The following is a 27,543-nucleotide window of genomic DNA, read 5'->3' on the forward strand; positions in this document are numbered from 1 at the left end:
GGGAGGGGGTTGGAAACATCCCTCCGGTACTCGGCGCTGCACGTCCGGGGCAGGCTGGAGGGGCGAGAGGTGCCGCGGGATGGCAAAGCGCCGGGAGAAGTGGGGTTTCATCTGCGTGGTAACTTGCTCTGAGGAGCGCGATGGGGCGCGGTGGCCGTGCCTGAAGTGGCCGGGCGGGCTGGCAGGTTACCCCAGCCGGGAGGCACCGGGCAGCCCCTGCCCGGCCAGCGCCGGGATGTCTGCGCCTTTGAGTACGTCCTCAGGGTACCTGGCCGGGCTCTGGCGTGGGGAGGGCTGCTGTGTGTCAGCGCTGGCGCTTCAGGTATTATCTGCGTTACGTTTAAATGTATCTACGCGTCCGCGTAGGCGATTCATTTACCGCCGTGGCTGCTCCGGTGAGAAGGGTGTCTGTCGTTAGCGACCTGGGGGGCTGTGTAGGTATCACTCTTACTTTGTAAAATGTGTTCCTTTTAAAAAGAAAAAGTTTCTGATGTCAGCTACCGATCCTGAGACACTTTTATTTCCCAGATCAGTTGGTTTCTCACCACTGGCACCTTTCCCTTTCCCGAGTGGGAGATTCTCAAGATTTACTTTCTTTTAAAGAGAGCTATAACAATGCCCGCTGCTCTCAGTAAGGCATGTGTCGTTTCCTGACCCCACCAACTTCACTTTAACAAGAAAAAGAAAAAGCTGGAAATAATCACTTAAGAGCTGTGACTTTCCCTGTTTCAACAAGTTGCTTTATTCTCTGCTCCAGTAATTTCCTCTTGGACTCGCGTTCATTGTGGTTATGTAGATGATGTGGTGATAAGGATGATGTTAAACCTGCAGTCACTGGGGATTAATGCATGGGCATGACATCATCGACAGCCAATGAGGTGATGGTTTTGGACACGTACTGACCCAAACTGTCTTCCAAACTGATGTGGTGATCCTGCTGTGTTCCTAAGGAACAGCGGGAGTTGGGACAAGCCGGGTGGTTTCCTAGTGTGGTTTCAGTGTGTTTCTCGGTCTGGTGCCCTCCTCGTTAAGGAGCCACGTGTCTGTGGTTGGTCTGGTTGATCAAAGGTTTCACTTCTTGGGAAGAGGTTATTGGAAATGGATGTATTAGTTCCCTGGTATAGGGAGAGGTGATGTGACTGAGCTGGTTGCTGTCAGAATACAAACAGCCACACAGTTCTCAGCATCCGTGCTGGGAAAGCTGCTTGTGCAACGTGTCTGAGTACGCAGTGGGTTTACTTGTAGTAAATTGCCTCCTCTACCTTTGTGCTTGGAGTACAGCCACTCACGTGGAGGTAGGCACAGGCTGGGTGTCTGGGGAGTGGGGATGGAAGCGGTGCAGCCAGGTGGATGCTGCCGTAGCAGGTGAGGCAGGAGAGCGTGTGTTCCCCACTGCGCTAACGGCTCCTGCTGCGCTCGCGCCTTCACCCCGGGATCTCGGTGCCTCCGAGCATCTCCAAGGTTGGAGCCCTTGGCCTCAGTTCCTGTTATGTTGCTGTAGGGTTACTCAAAAACTCAGCCGTCTTGGGAAGCCTTTGCGGAATCACAACAGATGTTGCCGAGCACGGTCTGGCTCCTGAAATGTGCGTTTCTGAGTCCAGGCTGCCTCCTCTGCCTGGTGTTCCCTTAACCTTCATCATTTTGCGGCAGACTCGGGTCAGTCAGGGGCTTCCCCACAGGCTGTGTGAGACCCTTTGTGCCACTGTCACAAATATTTGCCCACAAATCACTTGTATTAACTTAAATATTTTCTCTTTTGCTGGAGTTGTTAGTTTCAAACGTACATTTTTGGGTGCAGAGTCCATCCCTAAAGTCTTTTGATATTTTCTGTTTGTAATTCACATGTATGTAGACACACACACACTCCCTTATCAGTGCCAGTGCATCGATAGCCGTTTCCATCAAGGGAACCACATAGAATATTAGCAGCACAGCAGATATGCCTCAGAGGTGTGTATGATTCTTACGCCTTCGATGCCAATAAGACGTGACAGGATACATCTAATGAATTACCTTTAAATTAGAAAGCAGTAAACAAGCCATTATTGGATTAGAGGAATATTAAAATTAGAAGAACATTACCATCTTTTGATATCCTGTGGCACATTTTTACTAGCTAGGAAATGACACGGGTTACTGCAGAGAGAGAGAGAAAGGGTCTCTAGAGATCTGTAATGATTTTCATCTGTGTGAAATAGATTTTTTTTTTCTTAATGCTATTACTTACTATCATATGTTTAGATGATGCTGTGGCAGAGTTGGTGGTTGGGTGTTTTTTTTTGCCTTCTAGTTTCACATTGATGTTTTCTATCGTTTTTCTGAGTGACTTCAGTGCTTGTGGAAGGTACAGGTTTGATGTACTCTGATAGCTAAAAGCTCCTAATTATTGAAGAAAAGCACAGGCAAAATTATAGAAGAGGCTTGGTGATAGATTTCAGTCCAAAGCTGAAGAGCTTTCTGCCTCACCAGGGTGCAGACAGCCTGGGTCCATGCCACTTAATCCACGGCCCCTTTCCTCGGCTGCCTAGAAGGCTGCTCCAGCTCTGGTAATTCTGGGATACAATTTAAACCACATAAAAAAGATTCCCATGTATATAAATTCCTAAGAACTAGGTGAAGCCCACCAGTTCTCCTGGCCATACAGCTCACCGTGCAGGCGTTACCTGGTGTTGCCTTCCAGATATGCCTGCTCTGGATTAGACGAGATTTGGCAACTGGTTGGTGGTACTGGTGTATCTGATCCTCCCCTGCCAATCTTCCATTAATCTGAGGCCAACACCGGCTGTCCTCTCTCGGGCAGGATGCCCATTTAAGGACTGGGCTGGGAGTGGAAAGGCAGAATTTGGCCAGTACTCCCCAAGTGCTAAGAAAAAACAGATGCTTAAGAGGCCAACACCAAAATATTTGATGGAAAGCAGTTAATTCTCAGGTTCAGATAGAATTAATGTTTCTTAGGAAATCTTGAACTTCCTGTCTTCTTGACATGCCACTCAGCTCTGCTGGCTGAGGAGAATTTACACCCTTAAGCAGGAGCAAAACTTGGATTTGTCGGAGCAAGGAGTTATTTTGTTTGGAATATCAATTTATAATAGCAGCCTAAGACAATTTTTTAAAAATTATTTTAAATTTGCTATCAGCATGAATACGGAGCAACAAGATACCTTGGAGTGCTAAACCTCATTCCAGTCTCCTGAGGAAAGTCTCAAGGATACTATTCTGTGCTGGATTTTGGAAGCATATTCAGAAAGAAAGAGCTCTCCTCTCTCTATATACTTTTCATCCCAGGTATTGGATTTTCCTTGTCTAGCTCTCACCATTTATGGCCCTGGGACCTCTTGCCCCTTCTGAAGGTCTAGTTGGAGAACTCCCTCAGCATCTCCTTCTCCCTTTGAAAAATCTGATAACCATCATGCAAGTGGTTGTTTTGAAGCCAGTGCCAACCCTGCAGATCAGAAGATCACAGCACACTTTCACCTGAGGTTAGGCAGTGCGGCGTGAGCTGCTTTGCAGTGGCAAAGCATCCTAAGTACTTGCAAGCTGTGGGGGTTTCTACAGGTCTGTGTCACTGAAGCCTCTTTGCTATTCTGAAGAGGCTTATAAGGAGGAACAAAGGACTGTGGATTTCACCAATTTTGCTTCATTTTTTCCCCAGCAATTATTCAGGAAAGGCTGAGAGGAGAAAGTCTGATTTTTCTGGGACTTGGTACAAGTACACCAGAGTAAAGTTCAGCTGAAGGAAAGTACTATCAGGTATCTCAGTGCCTCAGAAGGTGACCTGTTGGTTTTATTGCCCCTTCTGTTGTGTTTCAATTTCAGTTACACTTTACTGGGAACATCGGTGGAATAAAAACTCTGGTGGGGTCAGGCCTTTCTGCTCAGAGAATATTTCCCCCTGCCCAGCAGCAGTACCAGTTTTCTCTCTCCCTCCTCTAAAATAATAGGTGTGTGACTAGTCAGGTGAGATGTAACAAGCAAAGAGAAATATATTCAGCTGCAGCACTCCCAGCCTGGGTGTTCCATGACTGTAAGAGTCTGGTTAAAGCTCAGTCCCCAGCCCTGGATGTGGAGCTTTTGCCTCTCTCCGTTCCCGCATCAGCCGCTCGCAAAGCCTGACTCAGTCATGCGTTTGGAACCAAGGATGAGGTTTAACTGGAGCCAGCCCAAAATTGCTGGTTCTGGAGGCAACTAGCCCCTTAGAAGTAGAGAGCAGGGCTCTGATGCTTTAGCTCTTAAAGCATTTGTAGGCTTTTTTTCTAACTCTTTTTCTAACCAAACCAGAAGCATTTTGAGTAACGCCTGGACATGTATAAACTGGTTAATACAAGTTCTTTTAGCTTTTGAAAACAAATTGCAAATCTCAGGTTGGTATTTGCATAATTCAGGTTATTAATTCATGTGTTTGCATTTCCTAAACCATGTGCCAAATTCCCATTTGGCACAAGTTTCAGAGTGTTAATTGAGTGTAAAGGGGAAAAGGAGAAAATTTAGTTGTTGTAGGCAGCTTTGAATGTTTAGTGATTTTTCTTTTCAACAAAATTAAACAAGCTGCTTGTTTGGGTGTTCTGTTTTTTTTTTTTTTCCCAGGATCATTCAAGTGTCACTTCAGGTATTCAGTGAAAAATTCAGAAATTCTTAATTGATAGTGTACCCAGTCCTTCATATATGTATCTCTGGGATTTGTATTGGTATTGCAAGTTAATAAAGCTCCCAGCATACATTCTGTGCATGTGTAATTAAGGAGTGAATATACTTTGATGGCTTTTGCTGTGTTATCTAGATTCCAGTTATTGGGATGATGGTATTTTATGTTGTCATCTGTGAGCGGGAACATCCCTGCATCACTGAATGTTTTGGAAGGACCAGGCTGTGGCTGTTTTAGTCTAGAGAATGTAGTTACCCCCAGATTTCTCTGCTGCTCCCATTATTCAATGAGAATGATGTGTGTTTATGGAAGTCGCATCAGCAAATAGAAGTGCATTGCAGATGTAGATATATTGTGAAGTGCAGTGGTTTATATTAATAGGAAGGATTTATCTTGTTGCAGTATTGAATTTATGATGCTAAGCTGTGATATTTTCCTGTTTCAAAAATGTTATATTGCAGTGAGCTGATACCAGGGTGTTAAAATAAATGTTTCTTTCTTTTTTTTTTTTTAATTTAAGCCAGGGTACCATGCTAATAATGTCAGAGACAGGAAGGGAGATGCCTTATTTCAGAAATGAATATAATGCGTCTGTATTATGATTTCCTAACAAAATTAATTTAATTTAGACTCCTAAATGAAACTTCTTGTTCTGTTTAAACTATAAACCAGATCTGGTTGAGGTCGTTAAGGGAAGTGTGCTTTTGCATACAAGCCAGCCAGGTTAATACACCCTACTTAAATCAGTCTTTGGGACACTTCGTTCCCTACAATTCTAGAAAGGAAATATAGAAGGTACAGCTGCTGGTGACAGTGCCTTTGCTGGGCATTCAGGAATTCCATGTTCCTTGCTAGTTTTCTTCCAATTTCCTGGCAAATGCTTGGCAGATGAGGGTAGTAGGAAGGAAGGGTGATGTCTTCCCCTTTGCTGTTATTTCCTCTTCTGGCCATCGCCAGGTACTGCGGCAGTGCCTGGGCTGTGTTCAGGGTATCTTGATGCCCTGTCCCTAGAAAATGAGACAGAACATGAGGGAACTCTTCACGATGCCCCACGACCCTCTGATCCTCTGCCACCCACATGCTATGTACATCAGGTCCTGACAGTGGCTGAGCCTTCCCCAGTACTGCTCAGCGATGCTCCCTGGATTGTGCCTTGTCCAGCAGCGGGGAAGGGGAGTCTGGCCAGCCACTCCACCAGTGTTTCACTGGAATCAGCACAGCATGAACACAGGTCAAAGACCCATCCTGGGTGTGTGATGGGCTCGTGCTGACTGTGTTTGTACTGAGCACTGTTAGTTTAAGGATGGTGAAGCATCACGATGAGAAGTCAAATGCTGTAGAATTTCCCCCCCAAACACACATCCACAACAGCAAGTGGACTTGCACATAAAAATAGGCCATTGGATCTGGAAAAAAAGCATTAGTAGTTTTGTGGAATATAGGAAGATTGTCATAGGTGTGCATTCCTGTTCTATTAGTTAAAGGGTGTGTCTGAACCTTGGAGTTAATATCCACTATTTGGAAGAATAGAAGACAGTATTTGACGTTGAGTTGTTTAGCTGAAAGGTACTGAAAAGACTGACAGTTTAACTGTGGAAATATTTACCAGGTATGAGGTGTGTAGGCTTAACTGGTGTTGAAGGGGGAAGAAGCAAAATAATTACTGTAGTACTAAATTATCCCCCTGTTTTTGGTGTGCTGCTAAAATGATTCATCCTGCTTTTGTTTAACGACAGATCTGTCTCTGTTCAGGGACCATTAAAAGAACAACGTTTGGTTAGAAAAAGTAACTTTTTCTAATCTGCTCTGATTCCCTTGATCTAAGGGAGTATTGAGTAAAAAGGATTCCCCTTCCTTTTCTCCACCAAATTGACACAGAGAGAGATCTGAGGTGCAAGCAGCATAGTTTCTGGCAGAATTAGTCTAACCTTCCACCTGAGAAATGAAATAGGTTCATTTGGTTCGTTAAGTGTTAGAAATTAATTAGTATTGAGCTTATCCACGCACTTAATAGCATTTCCCTCCAGAACCCTTCCTTCCTGTAGATGTTGCTAATGTATTTTAGTGAGACATATTTTGGCTTAACAATAGAACACACGCAGAAGCCCTAAACCTTTAAAAAAGAAATACTGTGCTTCTAGCTCTGAAAAAGGTGCAGCAACTTTAAATACAATTACTTACTCTGCCAGCAGGCATCATTCACCTACAACATGCTTGGTTGTTTGGGGTTATGCTTGCTCTCCAGTTGCACCCCAGCTTGAGATGAGCTGAGCTGGGTTGAGTGGAGGAAGGTGTAGCTGCCGTCACCCAGCGTCCTTGCAGACGGCTGTAGGAATGAGAAGGAAATCGGGTATTTTCAGCAAAACTCTTGGGGTTTTTTGGGTTTTGTGGGTTCTTCTTGAACACAATCTTCACTAACGAATAAGCTATTGCTGTTAAACCTCGTTTGGAAAAGTGGTGGAGACTGGCAGCTATTTGTAATTAGCATATTTGGAATACACATAATCCTGTTATGGCTGAAAACTCCATACATCTTCTGTGTTTTCCTCATCGAAGAGGAAAAATAAAGACTGGATAAAGCCAAACTAGCCTTGTTTTAAACGCCTTTTTCTACAGAAGTAACAGCTTCTGTTACAGTTAATGAGCATCGTTGTCTTTTGTTTAAATTCTTTGTTACAGAGGCTTAGAGCAAGAGGGCTTTAATAATAAAAAGGCCTGCTCTGGAATGTCTGTCTGACAATAGTCGGTGAGGTTTAAGAATAACAGTGTAAAATAATTGGTTTCCGAATAAACAATTGTGTTTAATTGGAAGGCAAATGGGAAAAATCTGCATCCTCCAAACAGCTGTAGTGTGCCTGTCCCTTTAAATACCCAAACAATTTTTCCTTCTATTTTTCCACCCTCAAGACAAAAATAATTTCAAATCTCATTCAGGTTGTACTTAAATATGACCAAACTGATAATTACATTATTATAGAAAAGGGCATGATAGCTGGAGGATATGTACAAGGTGCATTAGTCCCACAAATAGAAGCTGATTTACTTATTGATAGTAGAGACACGTTTTAGTCACTTTATAGAATTAACAATTGATCAGCTTGTTAGGTTCTAGTTCTTCATAAGCACAGCATGTTTATTCATTATTGTCATTACATGGTGCAAGCAGCTGAGGTCATGATTAGTAAGGCAAAAAGCTAAAAATACTTAAACTTGCTTAAAGCCAGCTTTGGCAACAGGCAGTTTCTGAGCAATGCACTGATCCTCACTTTCCAGAAATAAATGTTAACTTATACCTGCCTGGTTAATCTGCATTTCATTTATATTTTTCAGAACCCTCAGATCTATTTGTTTTCCAAATGCCAGCGATCCAGGCTTGTAAAAGTGTAATAAGATGGGCAACGTATAAGCATTGCTTTCAAATTGCCTCAGTCACTGTAAATATATATCGAGATATATAGTACTGCAGCTGGTAAACTAAACATGCTGCCGGAGGAGAATGGAAAGATGTTGTTCCAATAAATATATTCATGATTGTTTGTTACTGAGCGTAAGTTATATTTTCTAAATCAGCATTGACTTAAGCTTGAGCAAACTCGATAGCGAAAATCCCCACAGAGGCTTCTCCTGCTACATATGACTAATATATTAAAGAAGATAAATAGTCATTTTTAAAATTTATTACACAGTAGGATTGAACACAAGAGGGAAACCATTTTACAAACCTGAAAGTTAAGGTCACCCTGAGAAGAAAAAGGACACTTAAGATGACTAGAAAAAGTCTGCTTCCTCAAGAAATTGAGATTCAAAGTTTACTCTTTTCGCGGTGTCTTTTATAAAGCTTTAGAATCCCAAGTGTAAAACCAGAGTCTGTTTTGATGTGCAAATATTTCAAAACTGTGTAGTGGGTAGGCATTTAGACACTTGCATCTAACCAGTGCCTCAGATTAGCTTCCAATCTCTTAATTCATTACAGACCACGAAGCTTTTTGATAGTGGTTTTTATAGCATAATTCAGTATTAGGGATGAACGCTCCAAAATACTTAATTGAACTCTTCTAATAGTTTTTAATAGTTCTCTCCCCTTTTCTTTTCTGTTTATAAGCTTTTTTAAAAGAAAATCCATTATGTGTATTCTAGTCCTACTGAACGTACTAGCCATTAAGGTTTTGTTCATAATTCAGACTTCCAGGAGTATGGAAACGTGCTCAATAGCATTTTCTTGGGCCTTGTTAATAAAGTTAATGAATTATTTTTCTATTAGGCTGTCTTATCTTAGCTAATACTGCTCGCTTGTTTGAGCTGTAGCAAATCAGGACAACATTGATTTTCTTTAAGAGATGAATAATGAAAGATCTACATTCTTAAATATGTAGATAAAGATAAGTGACTTAATTAAAAAATTATCAGTGGAGGGTAGTAAGATGAATTAGCTGTTTTAATTTGTTGCGTATGTCAATATGCTGTAACGTAACCTGGAGTACTATACAAAATCCATTTATGATACCCGTTTCTTTAATTTTCAGTGTGATTTCATAGTGTGTTCCATTGCTTATTCTTTTGGAAATTGCTCATGCATCAGGAATGTTAAATTCTTGAAACTACCTGCTCCAACTTCAGCTTATGTAGGCCTTGACTCTGCGGGTGTTTAATGTCCAGTGCAATGCAGCCCGATGGAAATAGTTCTACTTTGATCAATAGTAACGTTTCCAGGCTTTGTCTTCAGGGGTGGGAGTCGGGTTATGAGCCTGATTGTTTTCCCACTGACTGGCAAGTTCTGGTCTTTGATCACATGCGCTATGAATATCAGAGCTGGCAAAGTTCCAGGCTAAATTGCTTGCTATTTTTTGACTAGCTTTTTACAAATTATACATGATGAAAAAGGGACATCTCGGGGCCTCCGTCTTTCATCCAGTGTTGCTTTTGATATCGTGTGGATCTTGTCAGGGTACGCGGCGTAGAGGAGGAGCTGTAAGGAGGAGCTGCTCTATTAAGACGTGGTAGTAGGTCTCATTAAAGGAGGAGATAAACAGCCTTTTGCTGGAAGGGCTGCTCCGTGTTGCAAGCTCTTTTGTTTTGGTGTGGGGGTTTTTTTTCCCCTCTCCTGGAATAGAGCAAGCACCCATACAAGTTCCACTGGTGGATTCCCTGGTGGGAATAATTATGCATATAGTACTGTGCCTGGAATGAGGCTTCCACAATTCTCATGCTTAAACACTAAGTGACTCCCAAGTCATGCTGGTTTTCAAGCTTGAAGATCCTGTTTTTCAGAATATATTTTCTCAAATCTCAATGCAGCTACGAACACAGAGTTTGACAAGCATGGCTGAGCTTCTGCTTCAGGTCCTTGGGTCACTGCCTTTCTGTTGCAAACGCAATGTCCAATGGTTGTTTTGAAAGGTTAGTTATTCCTGCCATTTCTAGGCATCTCCCTTAGCTTTCCAGGGTTCACAATCAGCTGGTACACAAAGATTTTCAGATTTTGCCTTCTCCTAATGCCAGACTGTCCTGTTTGAAGTAATTCAGTTGGGTGGTGAGAAAGGTGTATGTTGTAGGCAGGCCATACTTTATAAAGTCTCTCTCCAATCCCTTCCCATTATAGGATCTCTGGGTGAGGCATTGGTTGGTAGGTAGGATGTGAGCTGAGAAGTCTCTTAGGATGTCTCTGTAGAGCTTCCATGGGGATGGTTTGACAATACAGTGTGTGATTCAGACAGAAAAATTTTACTTGTTGAGATTATACCCAGCAACACCCAGCCAACCTCCAAAGCGCTGAGGATAGGCTGGTGCTTCCAGCTTTGTTTTTATCTGGTTTTACTCATTTTTTTTTGTCTTGCTTCTCCTTCTGATTAAACATAATACTTGTGTCAATGAAATGAGTAGCAAACACCTGCCACATTATGGATTTTGCTATGCTAGGAGTAAAAAATGGGAGCCAGTGTTTCTTGCTCAGAAGAGGAAGACTGCCAGAATCAAAGATGTAAATAAGAGCCAAGGAAAATTAATTGCAAACCTGTCAAGTCTGGTCTGTCTTTATTTTTATTACATGGTGCTCATGTAATGATCTTGCACAGAGATGTTTCAAAAATATTCTGCTCCTTGTGTGAGTCCAGCTGAAATTTACCCAGTCAAAGCAGAGGTACTGCTATGGGTCTTGTGTGCCAGGGGTGCAACCTCCAGATTTTTGCTTTCACTCTGAACCGTTTTGGCTCAACACTGTACAGCACAGAGGCAGGGTGTGGCCCTGCACCCTGGGACACACATCTTGGGATACAGGTGAGCCAGAGGTCTTGTGGGTGAACGCTCCAAAAAGTCCCAGCCTACAGCTCTGTGTAGACTCTTGTGCTGGAGCTTAAGCTGGGCTTGAGCACTGTATTCAGAGAGCTCTGCTAATTTAGCATAGAACTCAGCACACAGCACCAACAATGCTAAAACCCAGCCTATCTCCTCAGTGCAATGCTCCTGCTTCTAGCCTGAATGCTGACAAATAGCTGGTGGGTTTTGGCTCTTTGTGCAACAGCCAGCCTGCTCTTGATCTCTCCCCACATTTCTGCATCCCTGTTGGAAGAGGACGTGCTGTCATTGACTGATCTATTTGACCTTAAAAACTCATGAGTGGAGAATAAGAAGATTGAGAAAGTGCCACTTCCTAGTTAGGGTGACTATGATAGGAATATTGCATTATTAAAGTAGAAATTTTTCATATTTTTGAAGACCAGATGTTGAGACTTTCAGGTTAAAAAGGGCAATAGATTATTTAGGTGATACAGCTTGGAAGGTACTATTGCAAGCAGAGAAATATTTAGGAATTCTTCTACAACTGAGTAGTCAAATTTAAAAAGGACAAAATCATGGTTTAAGAAACCAACCTTCCATTGTCTGGAGTGCAAAAATAATTAAAAATTATAAACTACACGCTCAACCAGCCAGTTAATTCTGCTTTATGTGGTAGTGCCAATGTACCAAGCGAGTTCTGGTGTCTCTCTGGCAATCAAATGCTACAAAACACTTCATACTCTCAAACTGCACAATTTTGAGGAGGATTTGTATGAAGATGAACAGATGAATATCCAAGTATTTATCCTATTAGCTCAAAGCCATCAGCTTAAAAGAAAAAAAGTCCAAGAGGGTAAAATAAGGGTGACTGCACTCTCTCAAAAATGTCCTTTGGGTGCTCACCAAACTGAGAAGGGAATTTGATCATTGTCTGTGAATTTTTGGGGAGGATAGAGGTGGGCAGGACTTCATCCCTGGTTGAGAAACAAAGCGTTGGACTAAATTGGCAACAGATAGCTATGTGAAAACTAGGGGGGGTTGCTTGAAATAGTGCAAGACACAGCTCTAAATGAAGTCTGTGTCTTTCTTTTTGGATGCAGTGGTACCCTCTGGGGAATGAAGGTTCGACTACCTGCAGCTTGTTTTGCTAATCTTGGCCAAAATGTTTGTCATTTGTGAGGAAGGGGTTTCATTTGGAAAGGAGAAAGTATAAATCCAGTGAGTGATTTTTCCATATATTTTTTTTATTTGTAATTAGTGTTGCTGATTTGCATTTAATTAGTGACCAGTATTGAAGTGAGAGGCCTAACAAATCCCTGCTCTGGTCACAGGGATGTAGCACATTTTTAATAACAGCAGTTTTTAATCTAAACCAGTCCTGTGACTGTCTTTCTGTGCTAATGGCCTTTTTCAGCTTGTGGGGCTATTGCCAGGCTGTAGAAATGCTTTGTGCAATAACACTAGAATCTGAATCAATGATGCAATCACTCTATAGGCCTCTTTAAAAATGTATCTCACAGTGCAGGGAACTCAGATGGGAACAGTTAAAGTGAGAGAGTTTCACTTTTGTGTTCCAGTTCATCAATCTTTAAAAAGACACTGGTAGGTCAAATGGTTCTAACACTGATCGATTTACAAGAAGAATCCCTTTTTAAAGTGAATCACAATTCATCTCCAACCAGAAAACAAATAAATAAATAAATAAATGATGCAGCCACTGGGGTCCTGCTGGGGGAGTACTTAATTAGCTCAGCCCCTCACATGCTCTTTAGTTTGTCATCCTTAGAATCCACAATCCACCCTGATCTGCTTTTTACAGTCCATTACGTTTTTTGTTCGGTTAGCTCTTCCTGGAGCTGAGTACTTGTATGTGACTAATGCCTGCCATCAAGAAGGGCATCCCTCCTTGGCTGTGAGGACAGGTTCCCTGCCATGTGATAACAACAAAGCATATCTGTCCCCAGTCGTCTTTATCAAAGGCTGTTTGCACTTTAGGAGCACACACAGGACACTGCCTGGTCACCAGCCCAAAAGGCAAACAGATCTGTTGAGCAGTGGTTCAGCAGCCACACACAATGGTTGTCTCAGGATCTAGCAAAGTGCTCCTGATTGATCCTGTTTTCCTGTAAGGATGACTGCCTTTGAGTTACAGCCAGTGCACTGGTAAACGTGTACACGGTGATATGGTGGGAGTAAATGAAGTGTTTGGAGGGTATATTTTCATGGGATTATTGGTGGGGAAGGCTATGGGAAAAAGTTGTGTGTGAGCTGGAGGAGCTCTAGTTACATTGCCTGTCTGAAATCACAGAAAGGTAGTATCTGCTGAGACACTTCGTACCTGTTGCTAATCTGACTGAAATCTGGTGGTTGCTCTCTTTATCATTGTTCAGTTTGAGTACTGCTTCCCCCAGGACAGTATTCACAGTTCATTTACTCAAAAATGGAAAAAAATACGTTTCACAGGGATCAGAAAGACAAGATTCTGAGAAGAGTCAGAGATGAGAGAAATGTAAGACTCCTGCAATCCCTTTCCATTAAAAAAAAGTTCAGCAGGAATGACTGAGTACCCAACCAAGGTGGCTGAAAATATTGTTTCTTATTCAGATGTCAATATCTATAGCATCATACAAGCTGAGGAAACAGTTCACAGAGAGAAATGGAGGTTCTTTTCTTTACCTCTGCCATGCTGAGCGTGACTGCAGCCAAATTATATGGGTGAAGTAAGGGGGAACAATTGCCATTGTGGGACTGAACCTGGAGGCTGTGGTAAGAGGACAGTACTCCAGGAACCAGGACGTGGAGGCAATCTTCAGAGAGAGGTTTGGAAGGGGGAGAGTAAGGCAGTGCTGGCTGTGACAAGGTGTGTGAACCGGTTGGACTCCAGCAAGGTGGGTATCTGCAGCAGGCTTTTTGGAGAAATGAAGTATGGTCCAGTTTTTCATGTTTTGTTTCCTCACCCCTCTGGCAAACAGTCCCTCACTGTTAAAAGAGTGAAATAATGTGCCACCTAGTTGACTACTTCTTCTGTGAATCTTCAGATTTCTTTTCTCAAAGCCCGAGTTTCCTGGATGAAAATAATTGGAGGAGAATTTCTTTTCTGTTTTCTAATTATTTTTAAGAGAGTTAATAGCTCTCTAGTAGTGAGGAAAAGCTGATTAAAAGCTGATTGTCGTCAACTGTGAAAATAAACAAACAATCAACCATCTCTTACTTTCAACAGATCTCACATCTTTAAGGCAATCATAATTGCCTTCAAGTGAGGCAGGGAAAGTGGGGGGATCTCATACTACATTTCCAACCCTGAGCATTTCAAAGCATAATCAAAATTACACCACTTACCCTTCCCCCAGCTCCTCCCATCAATCATGCACATGGTTATGTGATCCTGAAGTGGCTTGTGCATGAAAGGTTTGCTCCTTTTCCATTGCAACAGCAGTCAGAGCTCTATCAGCTTTCCTCCTGCCTGTGAGGGGGTGAAATCATTGGCCAACACAATTAACCTGTTCTGAGCAGGGACACGTTCTTTCACCATTATCAATATGTAATTCAGGTGGGATCTGTTTCCCTGTGAGCCAGCCCTTCTCTTGATGCTCACACACACATGTGAGCTTCCCAGAGGAGCCAGGGAGAGATGATATGTGAAGAAGAAACAGAGGGTTGAAAAGGGATGAGGAAGGTAAGCCTGAACTTTTGGGATGGAAGAGGAAGGTATGAGGGGAACTCTTTGTGGAAGTGAGGAGGAAAGTGTAATTTGTGAGACTTTGAAATTCTTTTGCAGTGGGGCATGCAGTACCTAATACTGCTGGAAATGAAAATATTGGAGAGTGTTGCCTTATGTTGTGATTTGCAATTTTTCTGCTTAGGAGGAGAAAGACCAGGGTCTGCAGGAGAGAGCCAGAGTTGCTCCATGTGCATGTCGATGGACTGCCAACCAGCTCGGCCATGCTGGTTGCACATCACAAATGATACCTTTTTCTGAGGTCTGTCCACTTTTTACATTTGCTTGCTCTTCTAGCAAAGTAATATTGATTCTAGGGCCGTGGGACCAATGGCTCAGGAGATAATTAACAGATATATCTATCTGCTCATTTTTCTTCTTGACTCAGTCGTAGACTGCTGTCAGGAATTAGAAAAACTTAGTGCTCCTGGTACCTGATGAGCAGTGTAAACAGTGTAGAGCTACGGCTTCACCCAGGTGTCTCAAACTCAGAGAGAGCTAAACCCAACTGTGCTGTGCCCATACTGTGGTTGTGGTGCTCCAGTTAGCACCAAACTAGCAGATACTTCTTGTGGAGCAGAGATCTGAGTTCAGGACTTGAGACCAGTGTTGTCAGTGCAGAACTAGTAGTTGTTATCTGCAGCTCAGACAGTGTTTGAGTACAGGTGCACTCTGTGTGATGGTCAGAACTTCCATCTAGAATGATGTTGCCAAACCATAGAAAAGGAAACACAAATTTGAGATTGGCTTTGAATATGCTTTTTAAAAAAAAAAAAATTTTTTTTTCTATTTAATTAGGATCAGATTGAATGAGGTTGGGTTCTCCTTTAAAGTACAGTTGTTTATTGACTCAACTCCAAGTCTTCCTGCAATGCAAATGGCTTGCTAGCTTATCCACAGTATTTTGTGGTCATTCAGTTGCAGAAAATGAGGAATGATATTATGTATGTACTGCTTTTTTTGGGGGGGGAGGGTTAACCTTTCTTGAACTGCTGGGTCAGGAACCCAGTTCTGGAATTTCCCTATTCAGTGGAGCAATTATTTTCTAAAACAACTTGAGGAGCAGGCTCAACGTTTTCTAACACAGAGCAAAAAGCTAGTCCTATAGCAACAAAGTCAAGTGACAAAACAAGGTGAAGAAGTTGGGTTATAGCCCTTTGGTCTGTGTCTCTCCGCTTCTGTGCCAGTTCTGTCCTACACTAATGCCACGGGACGTTCTGTATGCTGGGGGCAGAGTTTTAACCAATCTCAAACTGACTGTGCTATCTTTGGGAGTATCAGAAATGTTACTTTTCAATTTGCTAGCAGTTATTTTATGTGCTACCCATACTGCCAGAGAGAGCAGGGATAGCACACCACAAGATGCTTCGCTCCTGGCTTATGTAGCTGATAACTCAGGTGTTAAAAATGTGCGTTCAGCCCATAATTACACTTCTGGAAATTTAGTGCTTTATTTATGAAATGCTTTTCATTAGAATCTCTTAACAATTAGATAATGAATCCCAAGTGGAACAATTATCCCATCTACCCAGGCAGTGGGGATTCTTCATCAGCCAATGTGCATCCACTGCTCATAAAGCACGTCTGTGTTCTAAAAGCAAAACCAGCTATTCTGTGCTTTCCCCTGGAACATTTCATGAGTTGAAACAAAAGTGGGGACCAGATCACATTGGTGACACAAAATGGACAGGGAGTCAGGTCCTAATGCAGCTTAGGGAAGCATGAGTGGCCATGCTGTAACTACGTACTGTATCTGAGAGGTTTTCAGGTATAACAAGTGGCTGTAGTAGTCCAATACAGTAGAGTCAGAAAGAACCAAATTTGGTTGCATAATGACTCTCAGCTACCAGGAAGATATCTAAATATAACACACGCTGCCCCTGTCTGCGTGGAAAAAAGAGAAATCAATATGTGTAGGAGGTATTTTCAGTTTTTCTGCCACAGTTTTCCTCCACTAACCTCTGAGTTGATGACTGTCTGAGGTCAGGGTACTGAGAATGACACTGTGAACATCAACTATTTACCTCACATTTATATTCCAGTGCTTTTTTTTTAAGCTCCAAGGCATAAAGCAGATGTAGTCCTGTTGCAGATGCTGAGCAAATGTGTAATCTAACCCTGTGGATGGAGAAGGGAGCCTTGACCATCTCATAGATGTTCAGCCAGTTCTAAAAATCCACTCCACTAAAGCAGGCTCCATGAGTTTTTTGAGCAGCTTGTCCTACTGGTTTCTCACACGTAGATACAGAAAGTTTCTCCTCATGCACACATGAAATCATCTTTGCAGGACACTTAATTTATGTTTATGCTATTTGCAGCAGCTACAGAGAACTGCTTCTTTAAATCATGTCCTTCTTTAAAGCAGATCTCTTCATGGAGACAGAGCATATCTCCAATAAATCTCTTTCCTTGACTAAACACACACAGCTATTTCAACATTTCTTTACTGCTTGCACTTGTTGCATCTCTTAATTTTCATATTAGTTCCTTGGGATTGCCTCTTGTTCTTAATTTAAATGGTCATCCACAGTCAGTGATCTACTTCTTGCACGTGAACCCAGGGCTGGTGACCAGGCACCCAGAACAAGTCTGGGATCTTCCAGTGCATTATCCAGAAGCACTAACTGGTACAAGTCCATCATCATCTTCTCTTCCCCAGGCAAAATAACCTACCACCTCACCTGGGTCTCTGGCGAGTGGGAAGAAAGGCGAGTGACCTGGTCTTATAGCTATTGATTCCTTCTGTGGGAAAAATGAAATTCCTCCATCAATTCAGGGTACAGAAAACAGCATCTTATTGCTCAAGATAATCTGTGCAGCAATTTCACTGCTTTGCTGCCTGGCAGGCAAATTTTACAGTTGGGGAAAATGCGTATTTGCTTTCTCTGAGACATCCTGCTGAAGAGATTTCCTTCAAAGATGTTTCTCTCCACGTTTTTTTGGCGTGCTGCCTGCTTTACGTGAGTACTGATCTACTTCTGGGAGGTCAGTTGGGAGTGGAGCGGGGCGCTGTCTCTGCTCTGCCTCCTCTTTGAACAGGGTTGAAGCAATTCCTGTGCTTCCTTGAACACAGCGCCTGCAAGTCTGCCCATCTCTTAAGTAGGCTGTACACCAGGGGGTGGAGAAGATTTTGAGCTGTAGTAAGGGACTGAAAGAACCTGGATAATCACAATGAAAAATTCTCTCTGATAAATGTAGTTGAAAGAGTTGAAATGCTGGGCTGTAATGAGGAGATGTGCTGTGTTGGCTGTCCAAGTTGGGAAGGCTGTTTGTGCAACCTTAAAAATGAAACCTTGATAGCAATACTTAACTCTTCAGGAGTTTACTTTGGCAGAAGAGATCTTTGTAGGATGGTAATGAATAATAGATAATGCTGTATGGAGAGAAGGGCCTATTCTGCTTTTGCTTTACAGCTCGAATAGCTGTACTTTGCTCTCTGAGCAGTCCTGTCGGTCTTGGCAGAATTTTTCCTGGAGGGAAGATGTGGACTTATTTTGAGTTAAGATAACAGGTTATAAAACATTTTCCTAAAAATGAATGTTATAAATTAGATTCTGTTTAATTTAGGTGATACTCTTGTACACAGAGATTATACTTTTGGACTGCAAGTCATTAGTTACTTGTGCCAGCGTAACTCCTATGCTTCATTTGCAAGACTATTTCTTGCCATGTAAATGAGCTTGTAAGCTGTGAGCTCTGGTCGCCACAGGTCTCCAGAATATAAACCAGAGTCAGTGCATATGAAGAAACTACTGTTCTCTTGCCTGGAGGGGCCAACTAGCCCTTGTAGTTTGCATTGCATCAGGTTCTGAGTAGACACCTGTCTTGTTCTGCCTCATTGGAGGAGGCAACACCTTTGTTTTCCAACTCCTCCTTACGGTGTATTCTTGAGATCTTCTCTCATTTCTTTACCTCTCTGCCTACTTATGACCTGAGCTCCACTGGATAAAAGTTGGAGGCTACAAACTTACTTAAAATGAGACCAACTGATAAGGCCTTCCAATGGAGCATCTACCCAACTTGCTATTCTTGCTCTAGCAGAACTGAGGAAGTCTGCAGAGACTGGGGCAGAGATTTAGGGTGGTGTATGCATTTATTTCTTTTCCACTCCTCCCAGCACATGGCTAGAAAGTTTGTTTTTATCTCTAAAGGAAACAGTGAGGGCAGATTGCCCAGGACACTGCAAATAAAGATGAAGACAGACACGTTTCCTGGAAAACGTGTGTCATTTCAAGTGTCTGTCTGTGAGTGGGGGGTCTGGCTGCTGGTGTGGATGATACCTCATGCTATGTGGATATAATAGCAGTTCAGTAATCCCTGCTTAGGAGGCTGTGGATTTATTTCCTTTAGTGCTCACTGGTGTTGTTTACCTCCCCATCTCCTCTCATTGCTGATAAGTGAGGTTTTGGAAATATTCCCGTGGAAAGGGCTGACTAGTGGTGACAGACTGAGCTGCCACCAGCAGAGACTGATGTCATAAATGGAATGTGATGTCATAAATGGAATGTGATGTCACAAATGGAATGTGATGTCATAAAAGCATACTTAAAAAACTGCAGGTGAAATGTGTTGGGAGTTTGCTGGGATCTGAGAAGTGCTGGGAACTGCTGCAGTCCCCCAGTGATTCTTTTGCTCCATGACTGGCTTCCTTAAAAGTGAGGAAGCACAGTTGCAGTTTGCTGCCACCTTGTTTGGTTCTTGCTATCTGAAGAGCCTTCTCAATTCAGTTTGCCTTATGGTGCTTGGTGTTATTGGCCATCCCTCACTGATACCTGCAAGGAAATAGACACGGTAGAAAGATCGATGTTTGCCCTGGGTGTTAAAGGATAGAGGAATTTGGGCTCAAGAAAAGTTTTGCTTGCTTGCACTGTGAGAATAGTTTATGCTACTATATGCATAACTTTGTGTTCATCTGCAGGTTGCATAGTACCTTTCTACCTGGTTTAACTGTTACTGGGTGTGATTTTTAAGCACTTTATTCCTCCCTGTGTGATGCACCAGCTGGGCAGACAATCAGGAGGGGACATGATGTGCAACCTGGAAGGTGGTATTGATCAAAATCACCTCTGGTTACTGAATCTCCTGAGGACCCCTCCTAAAATACCTGACATTGAGAAACTGGCAGTGATGCAGAGAAGGGCTGTGTGATAGATTTAATAGGGCAAAGTCTTCCAAGGAGAGGCTTCCTCTGTCTCACATGGGTGTCAGGGATGTGATGGTGGGTGTGAGCAGCCAGTGTGGGCAGTGGTACTGGGAAGCCAAGGTTGCTTTCATCTGCCAGCAGAGGCCTAATGAGATCAGATGCCTAGAAGCAGAAGCTGGACAAATGCAGATTAGAAGCCAGGTGCAGCGTTTAAAGTGAGGTTAATTAACTGTTGGGATAACTTAGCTGTGGTGAGTTTGCTGCCACTCGAAGTCTTCAGATCAAGCTAAAGTTACCCGACCTGATGCAGAGATTTCTGGGTGAGGGGCTGAATTCGAAATCTTAACCGTGTTATTTCACTCTGGCTGTCCCATTTCTGTGAGCTCCAGAGGGACCGTGAGGAGATGGGGCACAGCCTGAGAGGCGGTGTGGGGAAACCCCCCAGCCCCAGTGCTGCCTCCAGCTCTCTGAGAGGAGGGTGACCCGAGGCATCCCGCATTCATCCCACGACAGCGGCGTGTTAATATGACTAATGACAGGGCTTAATTTGCACGGACAGCTCATTCTCACACAAAGGAGCGCTCGCAAACTCGAGGCTTTGCGGCAGGCGGGGGACCCCGGGAGGGATCTCTCTGAGGGCCAGGACGGCTCCGGCGCGGAACAGCGCGCGGGTTTCGGAGGAGCAATCGGCGCGCGTTGCACGGAGGAGATGTAATGAGATTTCCTAGTAATGACAAAAGTTGGAAGTGTTTAACAGCTCGCCGCTAAATCATGCGTGCGGCCTGGGCCGGGGACAGCTCCGCGCTGCCGCGGGGCGAGGCGAGGCGAGGGCGGGGAGGCAGCGGGCGCCGGCGGAGCCTCCGAGCGGCCGCCGGGGGGCAGCATCGCCACGCCGCAGTGCCGGCGGCCGCCCACTCCCTTCGGGGTGGAGGCGGGACCGTCCCCGCCGCCCCGATCCCCTCCAAGCAGCTTTAACACCAGCAAAATTCCCGTTACTGCACACGGACAAAACAATTTCCCCCACTCGCGGCTCTAAAACTGCCGTGGGCTGCCAGACCCGGACGAAAGGCGACACCTCCCAAGTGTCAGCCCACCCCTGAGGGGCAGCTCCCACCTGTGGGCTCAGGGCAAACGCCTTCCATGGGGTAGCGGGGTCGGGATGGGGGGATGTTGCTGAGTGTTTGTCCCCTTTAGCCCTGAAACGGGCGCCCTGGTTACTCAGCTGGTGTTTAACAGGTGGAACTGGCCAAGCAGGCGTCCAACCCAGTGCTTTTCAGAATTTTTTTGTCTCTTTTTCCCCTCAAACTCTGTGTCCCCTCGTTTCTCAGATACACGTGGTGGCCCGGGTAGACCATCTCTTTATTGCTTTTTTCCCCCAGTTCTTTATTCAGTGGGACACAAGAGTTTAATGGCTCTAAGGGCGGTGTCAAACTCTTGGGTTGGCAAGCGTGTGGCACCCATACTCGCTTCCCTCTTACTCTGCAGAAGAGGAGAGTTTTTAAGGGATGGAGGCGCTGCCTTTATTTTAAGTGAGGAATTACCGAGGCTGGAGAAATTAAGGCTTTTTAAATATTTAATGGGTGGAGGTTTTCTAAATTATTTAACAGCTTATTATAAAAGATGGCATAAAATGGCTTAGTAATTTATTCTTTACAGAAAGTAGCCGTAAGAAGTATTTTACAACATGTAAATATTGGTAGGAAAAGTGCCTAATTTAAAATGCTATCTTATTCCATCTGTCAAAGGAATTATACAGTACCCATAAGATTTTCAAATAACTTTAGACCTTTATTGTTTCTGTTCTTGAAACGCTTCTCTGGCATAGGGAAATGCTATTTATACCCATTTTACTGGAGTGCAGAGGCACAGAGAACAGACTGTGCTGGGCCCGAGGCACAGCAGATCTGACCACTGCAATTCCCTTCAGATACCAGAACTCACAGCCTAGTCTGGGCTCCTGGATGCCCTAAATACTGACATGGGAGGCTTGTGTGGCCTGAAATGGCATAAGGAGCAAGGCAGGAGTTGTTCTTGGCCAACCCATGTGTAAATACAGAGAAAAGTAGAAGTAGTGCTGTGCCCTGAGACAAGGCAGGGTCCAGTAGTAAAGCCACTGGTCACAAAATGGGAGAAAACAGTTTCATCTTGAGAAGCCTGGGATTCCTTTTGTCGTTATTAACCAGATGAGCCTCTTGCTTCTGTTCTGATCTGCCTCCTTTATGGACATAAACCAGCTGAATCTCAGGCTTAAGATTGCCCTTTAGGAGTTCACCTTGCACTCCCTGCAAACAATTTTGTATTTTCTTATGAAATACGCTGCCTGCAAGACATCAGAAAGCCCCGAGACATGCTGGTGGCTGTATTATCTGCTGCTTTTGCTGTATCCATTTAATTGGGATGAGTTGGAATAATCAATACTTCCTTGTCTTTTACCAGTGTTTAATGTGTGTTTACAGAGCAGGTTACACTAAAGTTAGCATTTACCTGTAGATGCATCTGCATAGATCTTTTTTATTTTTTTTTTCCCCCTCTCTAATAAAAATTATGGACCAGATAAGCACTAAAACCCGAGTTAGTACATTGCAATATTGATTTCTACAAGAGCAATGTAAGAATATATTTATCTGTCCTATTATGAAATGGGTAAAAATGTACCACATAACCATTTCAGTCATTTGGTATTATATTGAAAAGCTTGTTTGTTTGTTTTTTCTCAGTAGGCTGGGTTTTTTTTTAGGTGTATTTGTGGAAGAAAGGATGAATACACTATGGTGGTGCTTTGTCTTAAGACATCTCTTTGCCCACATTTTGTTTTGATTAGAACTGCCACGTTGCAATTTTTGACTCACTCTGAAACTTTCAACATTGGAAAGTGCAGACAGATGTGATTAATTATAGATTGCTGGCCTGGTACCTCTTTAATTCCAGCGATTACTCTATTTTTCTCATGGTGTTCTAAACAGAAAGGAGCTGAGTGTATTGAGCTAGGGGCTTTCCTGTCCTAAGCTTCTGAAAGGTGTCTGCCTATGTGCTTTTATGACCCCAGAGATGTTTTGCCCTCCAATGTGATAGTGTAATTTTGTGTTTCTTAAAAGCAAATGTCTAACTGATCAAAGGAAAAGCGAAATGAAAAGAGTGGTGGGAGAAAATGAGAAAAGGTTATTGTGCTCAGTCTGTAGCTGAAGACCACATTATTATTACTCTCACAAATTGCAATGTCGTGTTTTCAATAGCAGAAGGTCAAGTTGAGCCCAGGGATAGAAGTGAGAGAACAAATATAAACAATAAAACCAAAGAGACTTGAATGTCCATGAAATGGAGTGTTTGAGCTGATTATTCTGTGGAACTTGTGTCAGTACTCCTGCAAAAGTGACTCCATATAGTGATTTCAAAGTGCAGCCTCTGGGCTGGGTGTGAGATGTGATGATGGGAGCAAGTAGAGACAAGAGTCAAAGGGTGCTATAAAGCATTGATGAGTTAGCCATGATCCTATGGATCTGACTGTACAGACCCTCTGCTCCCGAGGCAGCCAGACTCCAGGGGCCTTGGACAAATCTTTTTGAAGACAAGGAAAGGTTTTTCACCTGCCTTCAATAGTCTCTGCTTCAAGCTGTTGGAGGTTTCAAGCAATTGTGGAAAATCTGTTTGTACTATGGCAGAGTCTGAGCCCTTACAGCTTTCACAGCAGTTGGGTGGTGGAGTTGTAAGGACACAGTGAGCTGTGCACATTATATTTGTAATTTCTAGTGTAGAGAACTCTGCTTTCAGTTGATGTAGTGGTACTCCAGAGCTGCTTTATCACAGTTCTTGGAAACCAGTGAAAACAGCAGCATGACTGCTGCCTTTTGCCTTGGATTGCACTGTAGATGGCACTGTGAAACAATGTTTTTGGTAACCGAGCTGTATTTCACAGCACCATTCCAGACGTTAATTGCACTGTAATGTGGCTTGCTTTCTAGGTCCCCAAAGCCAAGGGAAAATTCTGAAATGCAGAAGGGCTTATTTGCTGCTGCAAATGGGAATCTGGAATAACTATGAAAAACACACTGAAATAATTGTGTTTGACTGGAACAAAATTCTTGCAAAGTCCCCAAGGTAAGAGCACTTTTTATCTTTCAAATGACACTGAAGATTTGCTGTTCTGGTTAGCAACAATATCCACTCCAACAGAGAATGAAGGCTTGGTGTTTCTGAAAGCAGCAGCCCACTCACGCTGAGAGGGGCAGCACCCCTTCTTGCATCTCTGCCAAATCAAGTTTTTCCCCCTGTTTTATTAAAGTCCCCCTTGTATTTACATTAGCAGGCTGAAGACAACAAGACTACAAGTCCCATCTACCTGCAAGGCAGGCTAAACTTTGCAAATCTTGTACTCATTTAATGACACTGGGTGCTTTTTGCAGCTTTTCAGCTTGGGTATGACAAAGTTGATGCTGTGTAGTGTTACGCTTATTCCTAGACTTGAATATACTTACAGAGGGATAGGGTTACCCTGTTAACCTGATGACACCTGGTTTCACATTCCCTGCCTAACATCAGGCTTCAAAAGAGTCAAACTCATAGTCTGGGAAAGCTTTTGAAATCAGGTCAGCACACAACCATTTCCACTGAGATCTGTTTTGTTCCTGCTCTGGGAATGGTGGGAACACCTGGGCTCACCTATATGCTGAAATAGCCACTGTTGAGCATGTGGATCATGTTTTGGGATGACACACCTGTAACTTCTGTCAGCTCACACCAGAAAGGGCATGCTCAAAATGTCTGGTCTGTGGTATTTAATTCCAAGGGTTAAATCCTGCTTTCAGTCACACCTCAGGAAACACAAAGGAAGATTCCTGTCTTTGTTATGATACTACAGAGTGAGACCAGAGCTGGGGCCTCCACCGAAATTAATCAGATTCCTGTGCCTGTGTTTAGAGCAAGAGGGATGGTATTGCCAGACAAGCAGGTGATGACTTTCTCTTTAGTGGTAACTGGTGCAGGAGGTGTAAGCCATGTGTTTCTCACAGTGAGAGCAAGGAAACTAAGGTTAAATTCAGCTCCCTCCTCAAGAAAACGAGGTTCAGTTACCTGGGGAAGATTTAGGTGACTAAAATCTGAACTCGTAGGTGGATTTCAAAGCCTACTGGACAGTTTCCTTAGACTAGTATTGGATCAACAGCAATAGTAACACTTATGCTGGTTTCACAGTGACTCAATCCCATTAGCTGCAGCAGCATTATGTGCCTCACCTGCATGCAGGAGGCAAATTAGGTCTGTACTTATTAGGCAAAGTGTAGTTGCCTGGGAGTGCCCCCCTAAGAGGGTGCTTGTAGGGTAGGCAAGCACCAGTGGTGTCTTCATCATCTGGGCTTGATTCATGCTCGCAGAAGACTCCTATATACTGGTGCACAAGAGCCTTGATGCATTTCTTCCTGTACTGGTTCATTTGCTTTCAGGGTGGCAATGTGCTGGGCTCAAAACAGAGCATCATCTTAATGCAAGGAAAGGTTCCTTTCTGCCAGATCAGCCCTTAAAATGGGGCTTATTTCCATGGAATATATATTTTTTTTCTAAAACTGCAGCCATGGTGTATTCTTTTTTGGCAATATTTGTGTAGCTTTTTAAAATGTACAGCTGAAGACGTTGGATTTTTCTTTTTTTTTCTCAATTGTAAAATTTTGTTGCTAAATTATTTATGTACAACAGGCTTTTGATGTCTTAACTTTTGATATTAATAAGTGCATTTGTGATTTGTTTGAGCTTTATCAACATTCCCATTCATACACAATGTAAGAAAAAAATAATTTTGTGATGTGTAAGAGGGGAAGTTATTCAAGTACTTTCAAATGAGGAAAAAATGGGATCTGTTTTGGTTTCATTTCTAGATGGAAGTGCTTCACCTGCCTTTGATAGTAAAGCTAAAGCCTGAGTTTTGTTTGCAAAACTCTATTCAGTGGATTAGCTGAACAATCCCAGTTATTTAAAATAACACAGATACATTGTTTAGAAAATACATGGAAGAATCAGTACTGGAATCTGCAGGGGAAAGAAGGACTTTTTGGTCCAAACAAGCGTGCTTATGATAGGCTTGCCCAAATCTCAGTGTGCTAATTAACTGCAGACTAACGTCACTGGCATGAAAGCAGTATTTAGTTAAATTTATGCAAATCTATAAATTGCCTTTAATTAATTTGATGTATGCCTGCTTACAGCATTTGCTGAGAGTGTGGAACCTATCTATGGGTTCAAGCACATAATGCCCATTTATGTATCGCATGAGTAATAAATCATCATAACTGAGTTTAAGAAAGTGATTAGATTACCTTTCTATATGATGAATGGCATAACAGAAACTATTGAGGGATTTAATTGTAGATATTTGCAGCAAAATTACTGAGGACTTGTGGTCTTAGTTCTAACACTAACATGAATACGACTAGCAGCACCCACCTTCTTTAGAACCAGTGTTCTGTGAAATGCAGTTTCTAACACCCTGGCAGAGTGGTCAGTCCTCACATGTTTGACTGAGGTGCTGGTTTTGGGAGGGTTTAACCCTCAGCAAACTCACTGATCTCCAGGAAAGCTAACAGATGTTGTGTCCTTGGGAGATCCAGCCAACTCACGTGCACAGCTATATGGGAGTTGGTAGCTTCAGCAATATGTCCTGAGAAGTGTTAAGTACAAAGGATGTTTCCCTGTGATGTTAACCATGATTTTGAGGCAGGTGTGGTTTTAAAAACAGCAGCATGACTTCGAAATGTGTGGATTTAAATTTCAGTGTGGATGGATCTTCAATTCCCCACCCCCCAAAAAGAAAACCCCAACCCACCCAAACCAACCCCTTATCTCAGATTCATGGGAATGTATAGTACTGAACATGTGTTGTTATAAATATGGGTTTGTGGGCAAGATGATGTGTGATAGCCATTGCATTGCTTCTAATTATAGAACGTGCTTAACAAAGAATTGATCCTAATGAAGCCACAAATACTCTTTGTTCAGTGTTGCCTTGTAATAAGCCATGGTAGTTAATCTTCAGCATCTTTTCAGCTTTTCCTTCCCCGCATCGTTTTTGTGTTATTCCCTACTCACATTGTTCTTTCACTCACCTGCTTCCTTTTCTGCCTCCAGGATGAGATTCTGTGCCAAATCAATGCTTCTATCTGACTGGCTCTTTCTGGTCTATGTGTTAATGGTCTGCTGTAAATTGTTGTCCGCCTCTAGCCACCATCCCCGGGGGCACACAGGTAGGAGCTTTTAAACTCATTATGTGCTACTGAGACCAATTAATACCACTCACAGAATGTTAGAGCCCACTTTTTAGCAATGGATAATTGATGAGGTTGTTGACAGCATGTTATAATCAGTACAATGGGTTAAAAATACAACAAGAAAAAATGAGTTCTTGTAACATTTCATGGTAATTTTATGTACTGAAGCCCACCAGACAGTTTTTAGAGTGACTTTGTGGCATTACTTCGGGACTTGTTTATGCCCTTTTGCTTTATCCTTATCCAAAGATACTCTGGAATGTATCATTATCTTCTCCCTCTTAATCCAGTTGTTATCAAGAGACTTTACATCGGTATCATTGGCTTTGGTGGGCAATAGATCAAAGCCCTCAGACTTCCATTAGCCAGCTGTTTCACTGTGTAACACAAATGCTGAACTGTGGTTTAGTTCAGCTTGTGGTATGCTCCTTTTCCTAACCTGCATAGTGTGGAAAACAGAAAGATAACTGCATTTAAGAGCATGCACTGTTGTGGTGGGGTGGATCTATTGGGCACA

The 27,543-nt window shown here is 42.9% G+C and overlaps 1 protein-coding gene across 1 annotated transcript in view; it reads left to right on the top strand.

Moving 5' to 3' along the window:
- Window positions 1-23,791: 23,791 nt before the first annotated feature.
- Window positions 23,792-27,543, top strand: part of TAFA4 (TAFA chemokine like family member 4) — a gene marked incomplete at both ends in the record, with an annotated part of 47,826 nt that continues 44,074 nt past the window's right edge. Inside the window, 2 exons of the mRNA XM_084269547.1 lie at window positions 23,792-23,871; window positions 26,887-27,002. Coding sequence (XP_084125673.1) covers window positions 23,792-23,871; window positions 26,887-27,002 — 196 coding nt within the window. The remainder of the gene's footprint in view (window positions 23,872-26,886; window positions 27,003-27,543) is intronic.

The sequence above is a fragment of the Gallinula chloropus genome (genome assembly GCF_964237585.1).
Source record: "Gallinula chloropus genome assembly, chromosome: 12".
NCBI classification, from domain to species: Eukaryota; Metazoa; Chordata; class Aves; order Gruiformes; family Rallidae; genus Gallinula; species Gallinula chloropus.